This window comes from Callospermophilus lateralis, chromosome 12 (assembly GCF_048772815.1).
Source record: "Callospermophilus lateralis isolate mCalLat2 chromosome 12, mCalLat2.hap1, whole genome shotgun sequence".
Classification (NCBI taxonomy): Eukaryota; Metazoa; Chordata; class Mammalia; order Rodentia; family Sciuridae; genus Callospermophilus; species Callospermophilus lateralis.
Window position 1 is genome coordinate 59,678,428 of NC_135316.1, and position 12,875 is coordinate 59,691,302.

General features: G+C 36.4%; 1 protein-coding gene across 4 annotated transcripts in view; it reads left to right on the forward strand.

Annotated features, from left to right (window-relative positions):
* The window catches only part of Diaph3 (diaphanous related formin 3), a 464,142-nt gene extending 451,737 nt beyond the window's left edge, over nt 1-12,405 (forward strand). For all 4 annotated transcript variants that reach the window (XM_076871975.2, XM_076871976.2, XM_076871977.2 and 1 more), the window contains one exon: nt 12,143-12,405. In XM_076871975.2, the coding sequence (XP_076728090.2) occupies nt 12,143-12,405 (263 nt within the window). The remainder of the gene's footprint in view (nt 1-12,142) is intronic.
* The last annotated feature ends 470 nt before the right edge of the window (nt 12,406-12,875 follow it).

Sequence of the window (12,875 nt, forward strand, 5' to 3'; positions counted from 1 at the left end):
GCTCAAAGCCAGCTCCCAGAATCACTGTTCAGCCATATTTCATAGGCTTGTATGAAATGTTTTTAAAACATTAAGAGAATTCCTATGTATGATATGCATTTTATTAAGTATCTATATGCATAATCTTTCATAATGTATAGATGTATGGGTGTATTGAATATTTTCACGTTGATGGCACTACTGTCCCTCATGCTTTATCATGTTTTTGAGAAAGGCCTATCTGAGTTAGAGTGTTATGTATGACCAAGAAACAAATTGGAATTGACCATCAATTTGGGGACATAAACCTTCTGATTAATTGAACCACTAAACTTATATAATGCCCCATTGAAGAAGACTAAGAAAATGTATATTTATGAAAAAGAGTATTTGATATTTTCCTTTGTCTCTAACATAAACCATATAGGAATGTTTGGTATAATTTTTTTCTTTTTATATCTCATTTAACAGAACTCTAATTTACCTCAGTGGTTTAATGAACTGTGAATTGCTAGACTATGGCTAGTATAGGTCTCCAATATGTTTTCGGAATTTCAAATACCATGTGGATTATAAAGTTCCATATGCTCCAAGGCCTTTTAGCTGGTGCTTATAGCTCTTTTAAGAGGAAGAATGAAGAATGGAGCAAGGAATAATCACCTCATCTTGCCTCCTGGTCATTTCTCCTGTGGCCAGCACCCTCTTTAGCTTTCCAAGAGTCCTGCACGCTCATTTCTTTCTTTCTGCCCACTGTACAGTACATTTCTACTGCTGTGTTTTGTGTTACCATAGAGACAAGAGGTGCTCCAAAGCCCCAGGAAGACGAGTGGAAGCAGGTCTTTGAGTTAACAGTCCCTGCTGAGGAGAGGAGCCCGAGGCAGGAATCTATAGCAGTAAACGGAAAGAGGGAATTGTGTGGTCCGATCCATTTGTGTCTCCACAGAGTCCCAGGAAGCACAGGCTCAGCCAAGGCAGCATTAAAAATGAGTTGTTTACAGAAACCAATTTTTCAGAGATCTCAGTGCAGCCTGGGGTTTCATAGAAACCAAACTTGGTGTTTTATTTGCAAGAAAATAACTGGTGACATTGACCTATTCCTTTTACTGTTTTCATCATTAAAAGGGAAAAGCTTCTAAGAAAGGTTCTCTCTGCCTGACTTATTTTGAGGATCAAAAATCTCACCTTTAAAATGAAGGTCGATATTCTTTCGTCCAGCCAAAACCAGCAGAAGCGACTCTCCACCTGGCTCCAGGTCACTGATCTAAACATACTAGTTCTAGAAATGAGTAGTATATATTTACCCTCAATTGTCATGCATTCCCTACATATTTTAGATTACTTAAAGCTTTTGAACATTTCTCTGGATGTATTAAATTGTTATATTTCCTACTATGTTATTTTAACTCATGCCATATTTTTATTTAGGAGAATGCTGCTGAGGATTTTTTTTAATATCTATTTTGTAGTTGTAGTTGGACACAATACCTTTATTTTATTAATTTAAATGTGGTGCTGAGGATTGAACCCAGGACTCGCCTGTGCTAGGCGATCAATTGACCACTGAGCCACAACCCCAGCCTTGAAGGTTTTTAAATAATATTTTTTCTCTTGTTTTTTCCCCCAAGATATAATGTAAGGCCCTGTAATAAAAGGGGGGAAGAATATAAAGATGAAAATTTTAATAAGCAATAGATGTTCTGTCAAATACCCTTTGAAACCAGTCTCTCTTTTGGAATAGGAGAAGATCCATCCTCAAAGTATTCGTTAGATTTCTGTCATAGATCTTGTAGTCTAGGCAGGGACAAATTCAGAGAAATTCAGAACACCTCAACATTGCTTCCAAAGTTACCTGTGCAAAAATTGTCCTTTGGAGGAATAAGACCAGTATCTACCAATTTGTAAATAGGTTAGTGTCCTCTGAGGTACTCACTTGCCTCAAACTGCCAGTGGGAGGCAGTAGTGTACTAGCCTGAGCTACACTCTTCAAGGTAACATCTATGACTCATGCCAGATTCCTTTATTTCATTTCATTTTCTAGAAATACATGAAACTAAAATCTTAGAAATAGTTTCAGATTTCATAATGAGAAATTGGAACCATCAATCCAGGACAAGAGAATGTTGCTATGCCATGATAGAACAGTTTATCAGCTTCTACCAGTGGCAACCCCATGAACTTCACCCGACATGTGTAGGTCCTGATCTGATATGAATAGAGGAATAGCATGGAATAAAGGCCAACCTTGTTTGGGAAAGGAGCACAATGATGTTATCACATTAGAGCCCTCTGATTTTCATGATTTACAAAAACATCATATAGAACTATGAAGTAAAGATAGAAAAATCTCTGAATGGTAACATTGTTTCCCTGTTCTCAGGGGGCTGGATAAACATGTCAAAACATAACAATAGCAGCTGTAGGCTTGTCATTATTAGAATTCAAGTGTCATGAGTATATTTTTAATCTTTGGCCATTTTCTATTTTGCCATTCACAAAATCCATATTACCTAGAAATGTATAACTGTTCCTCCTTTATATAAACAAATCATAATGAATGCTAATATTGGAACACTGCATTCTTTCATTTGGTTCTTTTTCCTTCTATAATATATGATTTCACTAAATGGTTTTCTTCATTTATTGACTAATCTCAGTAGGTTATATATTGGAGAATTTTTCTCCCCCAGCCTTAGGGTATGTTTATATCTACAACTTATGAAGTTCAAACAGCACTTTTTTTGGTACCAAGGATTGAACCCTTGGGGTGCTTAACCACTAACCCACATCCCCAGCCCTTTTTTATATTTTATTTAGAGAAAGGGTCCGAGTTGCTTACGGTCTTGCTAAGTTGCTGAGGCTGGCTTTGAACTCAAAATGCTCCTGCCTCAGCCTCCCAAGCCACTAGGATTACAGGCATGGTCCACCACGCCCAGCTACAGCATATAATACATTACTTATTTGATGACTAACCATAATCAGTGTACAGTCTCTGAATAGAACAAAGCCAAATTTACTACTGATCCATACAAATGTCAGACTCAGACTCTTTTAGTAACTTTGGTTCTAACCAGGTGAACTAATATCTCCATATACACATTTATAATTTATTTATAAGTCTAAGAAATAGACAATACTAATTTCCATTAGTATATGGATTATTATGATTTGAACTTTAAAGTTTAGAAAATTGTTTATTTTTGTCATAACTCCTAAATTCTTTTTAATAATAATTAATAGTACAAACTAAACTGGAGATAAAAGTATTCAAACCAACCCCAGAAACATTAAGAATTAATGGCACTGTTGTAAACTCCAGGTTCTAGACCTGTGCTTCCCTATATAGTAGCTACTAGCCAGAAGTGGCTCTTAAATTCTTGAAATATAACTACTCAGAATTAAAGTGTGTTACAAATACAAAATATACACTTGGTTTTGAAAGGCTAAAGATTTCATTCATGGTTTTTTTTTTTTTTTTTTTTTTGCTTAAATGTTGAAATATTTGTCAATAGGTTAAATATAATACAATATTAAAATTAATTTCACAGAATTTTATTCAATATTAAATGTGGCTTCTAAATTTTTATATTGCACATAGCCCACTTTTGTGATTCTCATTTTATTTCTGTTGGACAGGACTGCTATAAACTGAAAACTGGGTCCTCAAGGCACCAGAAAGCAAAAAATTTATGTATACATTAAACAAAATGATGTTAATCAGCTTAATTTTTATTCAGATACTGTTATTCCAAAGTGTGTTCTTTGGAATGGATTAATACAAATGTTAAATGAAGCAAGGTAATAAAACCTTGCCATGCTTAGGTTCTGCCAGTGAGGAAATACGATACGAGGCAACTGTTAAGAGATGAGTTTAGGGACACGCCAGTAAATACAGAACAAGATGCCCACCTTCACACACTTATATGTGAGCAAGTTAGACCATGGTTAGATAGATACAAGGTAGTTGCCTTACTTCTTGAAAATGTTAATGTGTTTATATAGGGTGAATCTAATATGTATTTAGGAACAGGCTAGGGAGAAGTAAAATGACATTTCCATGTACACAGTCATATAACATTATTTTAATATAAAATTTTCTTTAGTACAAACATACTCTAGGATTGAATTCTCTAATGAATAAAATCAGATTGTTCTAAGCAGATTCTTATTAAGCATATTACTGATAATCTCAAGTATTCAGTCTATGTGGAATTATTTTTTAATTTCTCAATTTTTTATTTATTTTTTCCATTGATGTTTCTTCTATTTTATTTATTTTTTTCTTTATATATAACAATGGAATGCATTATAATTTATACATATATAGAGTATATGGAAATTTTTTAAAGGTTGTACTCAAAACAAGTATATGTTTAGAGAATTCTTTTATGTTTATGTCCGAGGAATAAATGCTTAATAAGTATGGGGATTTAATAACTATCTTTTAGGGTTGTTGTAAAAATTTTAAAATAGTATATAAAGAATTTATGAGATATATAGTGTTTAATATCTTTACTGTCAAACCCTACCCTTGTGTTCTTGAAATACCAGATCAACCAATCGAATTATTTATTACCTGCTATTTACTACCTGACAGGCAGTTTTAGAAATGTTTATTTAGTAGCTGCTAAGTTACATAAGACAGCTGTCAAGAACAGTAGGACTGTAAACAGATGCTATTATTGGTTTGATATGAAGAAGATGCTGTTTGGGGATATGAAAGTTCAGTTTGAAATGTTGTTATCAGAAGTAATGGTAGGTCATTTATGGTGAGATGTTTAGAGAAGCCAGGTGGACACCATTTTGAAGCTCTGTTGGCAGGGCTGGAAATGCAGATGTGGTATCTTCTTCCCAAAGGAAATGAAGTTCTAAGATCTTAGAGAATGTAAAAGGGGCAGAAAAATAGGCCAAGGATCTAAAAAAATGGCCATCAAGAAAATGTTTGTGAACTATATATAAATGTTTATAATGGCAGTGCAGTTATTTGATATTATTAATTATATAATAGAATCTAAGTTGTGAATATTCTGCAATGAATCATGACACCAACTATGTAGTGTTTAGCCAGATTTCACAAGTCATAGTCGTGCAAAAGACTAACCTCAGTTCAGATACCAGCAACAAATTTGGGGGTCACCAGGCAGCCTTCACTCCGACCAGCTGGTTACAAGTTCAGTGGTTCCTACCACCCTCTCAGTTTCAATAATATGCTAGAATGACAAGATTCAGGAAAGCCCAATACTTGCTAATACAGCTTAATTATAGTACAAAGATACAAATCAGAACCAGCCAAAGGAAAAGACACTTGATGTTTCATGCTGTCTTCTGGGACACACCACCCTCTCAGCACAATGATGTGTGACAATACACAGTATTATCAGTCCTCCCTATCTATGGATTTCACATGCCAACTGCAGATTGAAAATATTTTTTAAATATGTATTTGTATTGAACATCTACAGACTTTTTTATTATTCTTTAAGCAGTACAATATAACTTTTTAGATAGCATTTACTTTGTATTAGTTATTATACAGGCATAATTTAAAGTACATGGAGAATATGCATAGGTTACATGCAAATGCTAAACTATTTTATATAGGGGACTCAAGCTTTCTGAGACTTTGGTGTCCCAGCAGAGTCCTGTAACTAATGGCCTGTAGACACCAAGAGATAAGTATACTGCTAACCAGGAAATCTCACCTGAACTTCAGTGCCCTGAGTTTATATTAAGGCTTCATTACTTAGACATTATTGATTTGCCACAAGATTAAATTCAAATTCCAGCCCCTTTCCACTCATTGGAGATCAAGTTGCTATCGCTTGGCTCCAAACCTCAACCCTCTAAAGATGTGATTGGTCTTTCTGGCTTGACCAGTCCCTACCTGATGTCATTCATTACCATTAACTATCTATGGGCCCACCATGAGTTACCTAATTAGCATACCATCTAATTAGCAAACCATCAGGTTATGTTGTCAAACTGCAAGTTGAGGGTCTCACCATGAGTAGTAACAAAATTCCGAGGGTTTAGAGGCTATCTCATAGGAACTAGGACAAAGGCCAACCAAATTTATTATTACACACATTCCAAAATGTTATAGATGTCAAGTGAAAATGAAGTGGCATGAGGAAATTCTGTTGAATTTAGGAATTTTAGACTTTGGATAATTTATAGGGAGCAGTTCCAATAGAGGTAGGATTAAAAATCAAATTAAAATTGCTAAGAATTGAGTGGAACCCAGCACTGGGATTACATGCTTGTAATCCCAGTAAGTAATCCCTGTGACTTGGGAAGCTGAGTCTAGAGCACTATAAGTTTAAGGCCAGACCCTGTCTTAAAATAAAAAGCACTGTGACGGTAGCTCAGTGTTAGAGCACCCCTAGGTTCAATCCTTAATACTGAGGGAAAAAAAAAAAAGCTGAGTAGAAAGACTTTTTTTAAATGTGGAAAGATTTATATTATTATTGTCTTTACATCAAAGAGACTAGACCTGTCCTGTGCTCGAGTGCCTGAACCAAATGGAGACTCAGAGCCCAACCAGTATAGGAAATGGCAAAATGGCAGTGCTGTCTTCAGACTTGCAAAGGATAATGATACAGAACAAGTCTAAGTAGAAATTAGATAGATGGATGGATAGATAGATAGATAGATAGATGGTTCTATCTTGTCAATTATCTCCTGTACCCAGATACATTTTTGTTTAGTTGGTTTTTTTTTAAATAACTGGTTTCAATAAAAGTTTCTTGGCACTCCTAAATGATTTTAACCATATACAAAATGCCCTTTTGCTCTTTTTATCACTTTTATATATTTTCAATACATAAGATAAAATAAACAGCAAAATGAAACCAAGGGAAAACAATTATTTATAGCCTCAATAAATCAACAGTAAGGAAAACCACAGGGACATGGGCTGCTGGCGGCCAGCACTAACTTCAGTTATTGCATAGATTAAAAACATATATTTGTCACACACTTTACTATCACATAGACCCTGTGGTGCTTTAAAAATTATATTTATGGGTTATTTTTGTCTTTCACCAAAGTAAAGCCATTGCTAGGTTGAAACAAAACAGCTACTTAGTAGGTCAAAGTAATAGTTAAAGAATTGTAAGAACAGACCAAATTTCAGGAAGACTAAAGAGATGCAATCATTGAGGACACCAGAGTTCTATATTCTTTCCCCCATCAAGGCTGCCACAGACTCACCATTGACCACAAAAGGCAGGAGCTCAATTTTATTTTTCATCTGAGACTTGGCACTTCTAAGAAGCCAGTGCCCATTAGACCACAGTGTGCTGGGGGATCAATACTGACTTAAAGGGAAGAAGGCCTCTTTCTGAACCATAGCTGATCCTTCCTGCAGTGGAGAGGCTTCCCCCAAGGAACTCAGCTCAAGAAGCATAACAACTGCTAGCAGAAATATTTCCTCTTTCCTCATTTAGATGCCAAGTTGCAAATTGTTTTTTCTGGTGGTGGTGGTGGTGGTTTTTTGGTTTGGTTTGGTTTTTTTTTTTTTTTTTTTTTTTTTTTTTCCAGAATCTTTCCTAGTTTCTTGTCTTTTGTGCTACTCGAGAAACAACGGAAATGTTAGTGCAGGGTGGTTGAGGTTTTTTTGAACTTGCTCTGTCATCCAGATCTGAACTTCGCTAAATGTTATATCATGGGACCCAACAATGGATGTAGTTTATAGCCTGGTTTTTAAGTCCAGTGGGATCAAAGAACTGTTCAACTTTTCATTCATTTTCAGGGGAGGGGCTTCAGATTTAATCCTTATAGTAAGAATCATATGAAGCCTCCCTTAAAGTAAAATAGCATGTATCCTCATCCTGTTTATTTCCACAGAAACACATTTACAAGATATGTGGATTGAATTCCCTTACTGAATTGGTACTAAGAATAGCAGTTGGTTTGCTGGCTATCTGTACTACAGTCACCAGTGGCCCTGAATATTGGCAAGAGTCCTAGATATATCATACGCAAACATCAATTGTAATATACTAAAGGGGAAGAAAGCTGAGGGTTTGATTCATAAAATAGCACAAACATACTCCCTTTGGAGGATTAAGCAATCATCCTACTTTGACTTAATATTTTTAGTTTCCACTTTAAAATAGGTATCTATGAGTTGGGGAGAAAGAAATGCTTCTCTTTTAATTGATACCCCAGACTTATTTTTCATTGTCTGCTTGTGTCCAAGTGGGTCATCTTGTAAACTATCTAACTTCATGTGTAAAGGATGAGCCCACTTACATCAAATGAAAATTTGTTGATGGCTCCAAACATGTATAAAAAGTTCTGTCCAGTTTTCAGGGTTGTCATCCTGTCTTGTTTGGAAGTCAACCATTTAGAAACAGTGCATCTGTTCATGTGGAATTTAGGTCTCTAGTGCAGCCCACACAAAGCCACCAATCCGACACCTGCCCTTGAACCACCACAGCAATAAGATTTTTACATACGTGTGAACTTCTAACTTGGGAGGCTTCTTTGTCTGAAATCATTTTCTCTAGTTAGAGTGCGATAAGGTGACTATTCCAACCCAGCTTTGTTTGTTTACTTTCCCATTTAAGATATGACTCCCTCAGTTCCATAGTTTTGGTTTCCAATGGCTGGGAACAAAGCAAAAAGAAGCTGAGGACCAGGATGGGGCTTTTGGTGTGGTGAGAGAAAAATGAATACTGGAAGTGAAAAATTGTTATCTAGGGACTTCTAACAGAGCTATAAACGTATCCTTTAAAAGACCCTGTGCATTGTCTTTTTAGTTCTTCAGTGGTCTCAGTAATGGCCTCTTTCCTTTTTATACTGCATTATCAGTTGCTTCTCATGAAAGATTCTCCACCTGAAACCACAGAGGAGTTAAATACCATCTTAGTTATTCTCTCATCATTTTGTCCCTAAAGCAACCCCACAGCTATTTTGAGTTGCTCAAAAGGATAGAAATGCTGTTGCTTGCCTTGGCCCACCTATTGTTATTCACCTAAGCCTCCAGAGAAGTTCAAAGACCAAACAGTAAAAGAAAAACTTAGGCTATGCTAGGCATTTCATCCTTGGATCTGGTGCAGATCCAGTAACAGAGGACTAAGATGTCCAGATGGATATACAGTCTTTGTTTTGGGCAACACACAGTTCATTAGTGACCTTAACAAGGACTGTTTGAGAAGACTAACATGTCAAAAACATGATTATAGTGGGTTCCAGAGAAAAATGGGAAGAGAGGAATTAATACAGTAAGCCTGGGCAATTCTTTCAAGATGTTTTGCTTTAAAGGGATCCAAGAACTGAGCTTGTAGCCGGAGCAGGATATGAAGGCAAATAGGGATTTTTTTCTCTCTCTCAAGTTTGGAGTTATCACAACACATTTGTATGCTAAGGGGATGATCAAGAGGAGAGGTAAACCTTCACAATGCAGTAGGGAGGGCACAGCTGCCAGAGGAATATCTTGCAGTAGACAAGCCAGATTAGCATCTGTGTGAGGGGTCACTCTCAGAGGGGAGCACAGAAGGTTGGTCAGTCCTACTGTGGGGGAGAGGCAGAGGTAGACAGCAGATTTGGTGGGGAGCTGGGAGTTCTCTTCTGATTGCTCTGACTGAGTTAAATGAGAACACAGGAGGACATGTTGGAGGTTTGAAGAGATAGTAGAAGGTGTGAAATAGTTGTCTAGGAGAAAGGAAGAGTGAATGAACTGGGGAATTGTAGTGGGATTCAGGTCTTGCTTTGAAATTCATGGTCATGAATTTAAGTGAGAGCAGGACAGAAGAGAAAATATGTGTGACCTTGGGCATACTGTGAAAAGGTTGTTTACAAAGGTATACTATCTACTTTACAAAGTTAGTATGAGGATTCAGTGTGTGAGAAAGCATTTCAAAGTGTAAGTACAGGACATCATCATTATGAAACTTGGCTTTGCATTACTTATCACTTTCCTTAGGCAAAAAGCTTTCCAGATTTAAGACAGACTCAGTGTCTCTAGAGACAGCAGCTGGCTTCTGCCACTGACTTAGTTACTGGGTGTAAGCAACTGACTTAACCACCATTTGCTTTTACCCCTCAAACTATAAAATGAGAGTGGTAATGCTTAAAGGGCAGTGAATGCTTTACAAGTTAAGAGTGCCATATAAACACCTATTCATAAGGTGGCATCAGCCCTCACCGTCACTGTCACTAGAAAGTCAGAGAGCCTCCAAATAAGCCCTAAGCCTTGGGTGGGAGATGCCCCCCTTTGAAAGCTGTGAAAGAGGAAGGAAAGGAATCGCCATGTGGGTGCCATCTACATTACTTCCTTTAATCCTTACAACTACTCTCTGAGATTATTAGAACATAAGACTCAAAGGGGGATTGAGTTCCCCAGTAGAATTTGGGTTTCATTGCAGGTTTACCTTAAAATCCTGGGTTCTTTTCACCTTGCCACATGTGGAATTGTGCTTGATTCTGTATATCCACAGAAGTTATGGAACTGAAAGCATACATTTTTTTCATATTCCAGACCTATATTTTAGCCAACCTAACCTCTTTGCAATCAGACATTTAACTAGTGTTGCCCAGTAGCAGAATAAACTGATTTGTTAGATATCCCATGATGGAGTAGTTGACAAGAAATGATAGGAACATTGAGGGAGGGGGAAAATGATTGCACTTAGCTACAAATGCACTTTTTAAACACTCTTGGGATAGGATGGTAGGTGCTAGAAAAATTAATTCATGTGGTCATGGGAACTGCTGAACTACCATGTCCACTGTGCCATTTCTTGCAATCTGTACATTATAAGCTGCAACACATAAACTGCTCTAAGAGAAAATCACTGCTCTATTAGATTTTGATTTTTGAGTAACAATTGCCCACCTGATAGAGAAAGTGATAAGAAAAGTGTATTTATCTTCTTCCAACAGCTAAAAGGTGATCATACTTCTAAAATTTGTTGAGATTGTCCAAGAAACTGTGTAAAATACTCATCCATCACTGGAAGCCCCTGGTCAGGAAATGACAGTGCAGTAAATATCTTCAGCAGCCACCTTTTAATGTACAAGCTGTTTTCGGTTGGAATTTTCAGCACTCACATAAAACACACTGTCATGAGTGACTGCTTGTGCTCCAAAGTCATTACTATTGGGATAATGGAACATCTCTCAGCGAATAACCAAAAAACTTTAAATGTCATGTCAAGTTTGTCGAAGCTGTTTTCAAGCCCCATTCAAGGTTACATGAATATTGAAAGTATCTGCTTTTAAGAAATTTGAGTTGCATGAGAGAGATCACTCATAGGTTGTGCAGTGTGAGATCAAGGTAATTAAAAGAAATTCTAGGTCTCTTTGGGAAACTCAGTCAGCCAAGCCATTTAATCATTAGCTCTTGCAACTCTCTCCTTACTATCTTGGTACATCATTTCACCATCACTTTGGGTGTGTGTCAATGTGTACACATATTATAGATGTGCATATAGGACATAATTCTGGTTTGCTGGAAAGTTTGAATGGTCTGCCTGCTAAATTTATTATTTAAGGGAAACATTGAATTTTAAAATTCTGATTAGAGGCTTTCTTCCTTGGTTTTCTTCAAAAAGAAAATTTCATTATTATTCAAATAGTATTTATCTTGGGCCAAAATATGTCAGATAATAAACTCTTTATCCAACACACTTTTAGTGAGCAGTTCCTTTGCACCAGGGCCATGCTAGGCACTGAGACTTCAGCAATATTTAAAAGAATGTTCCTGGTGTCTCAGAGCATAGTTCTAGTAAAGAGACAGACAGTATACAAGTAAACAAATATGACGCATCTCGTGGTCACGAGTTCTGGGAAGGAAAGGATGAGGGGCTAGAGCAATGAAAAGGATATGTACAATTCTAGAGGAATGACTAGGGAAGGAGACTCCATTTAACTGATGTTTGAGCAGAAACCTACATGAAATAGGGGACCAAACCCTGATAACCTACTGACAGGCATTTCAAGCCTAAAGGAAGGAGAAGGTAAGCTCTGGTGCTAATGAAGTGGTTTTCTATTATGTTGTTTTATATTCTTGACCTCTACATGTTTATTTTAAATTGGATATTTTTTAGTTTAGTCTAAGAGAACTTGCTTATTATGAATAATTATTTTACATTTATGTTTTACAATGTGCCTAGTTCTCGCTTATAACAGTGACAAGTTTTATGCTTCTTTCCTGTAGAAAATCAGAAAGTGCAGTTGACAGAAGGGTCACGTTCACACTACAGTATCAATTGCAACTCCACAAGGACTACAGTCGCCAAGGAGCTTAATTATAATCCAGACACTCGTACGTCTACAGGGAGGATCAAGGCAGTTGAGAAGAAGGAAGCCTGTAATGTAGAAAGCACCAGAAAAAAGGAAATGGAACTTCTTGGCTCTGTTTCTAAAAACGAATCAGTTCCCGAAGTTGAAGCCCTGCTGGCAAGATTACGAGCTTTATAAATTAAACTGGCAAAAAAATGATTAAGCCAAATATAAAGCCATGCTCTAAGCTATAACACTTGAAAAAATTGCTTTTATATAAGTGACTTTATATAGTTTTAAATTATGATATATATTAGAAAAATAAAGCTAAATACATTATTGCAATGCTTTTTCTATGTACTTGAAGTTTGGGCTTATTCAAGATTGTAATGTGCTTTAATGCTTTTTTTGTCTCCTGGTATTCATCTGTTCTATATTTGGTGGTTAAATTATACATATTGCTTTAGAGAGCAGGTAGGAGGCCATGTGTTCAGCAATGTGTCCTTAAGAAATACCATCTTTCTAAGTCACTGTAATTTTTACTATTTCAGCATTAATGAGTATCAAATCATCAGTCTTGCTACACATGCATGTATATTTATATAGGCCTAGGTTTCTCCACTGTAACATCATGAATATTAACTGAATATGTCACAACTATAAGGAAA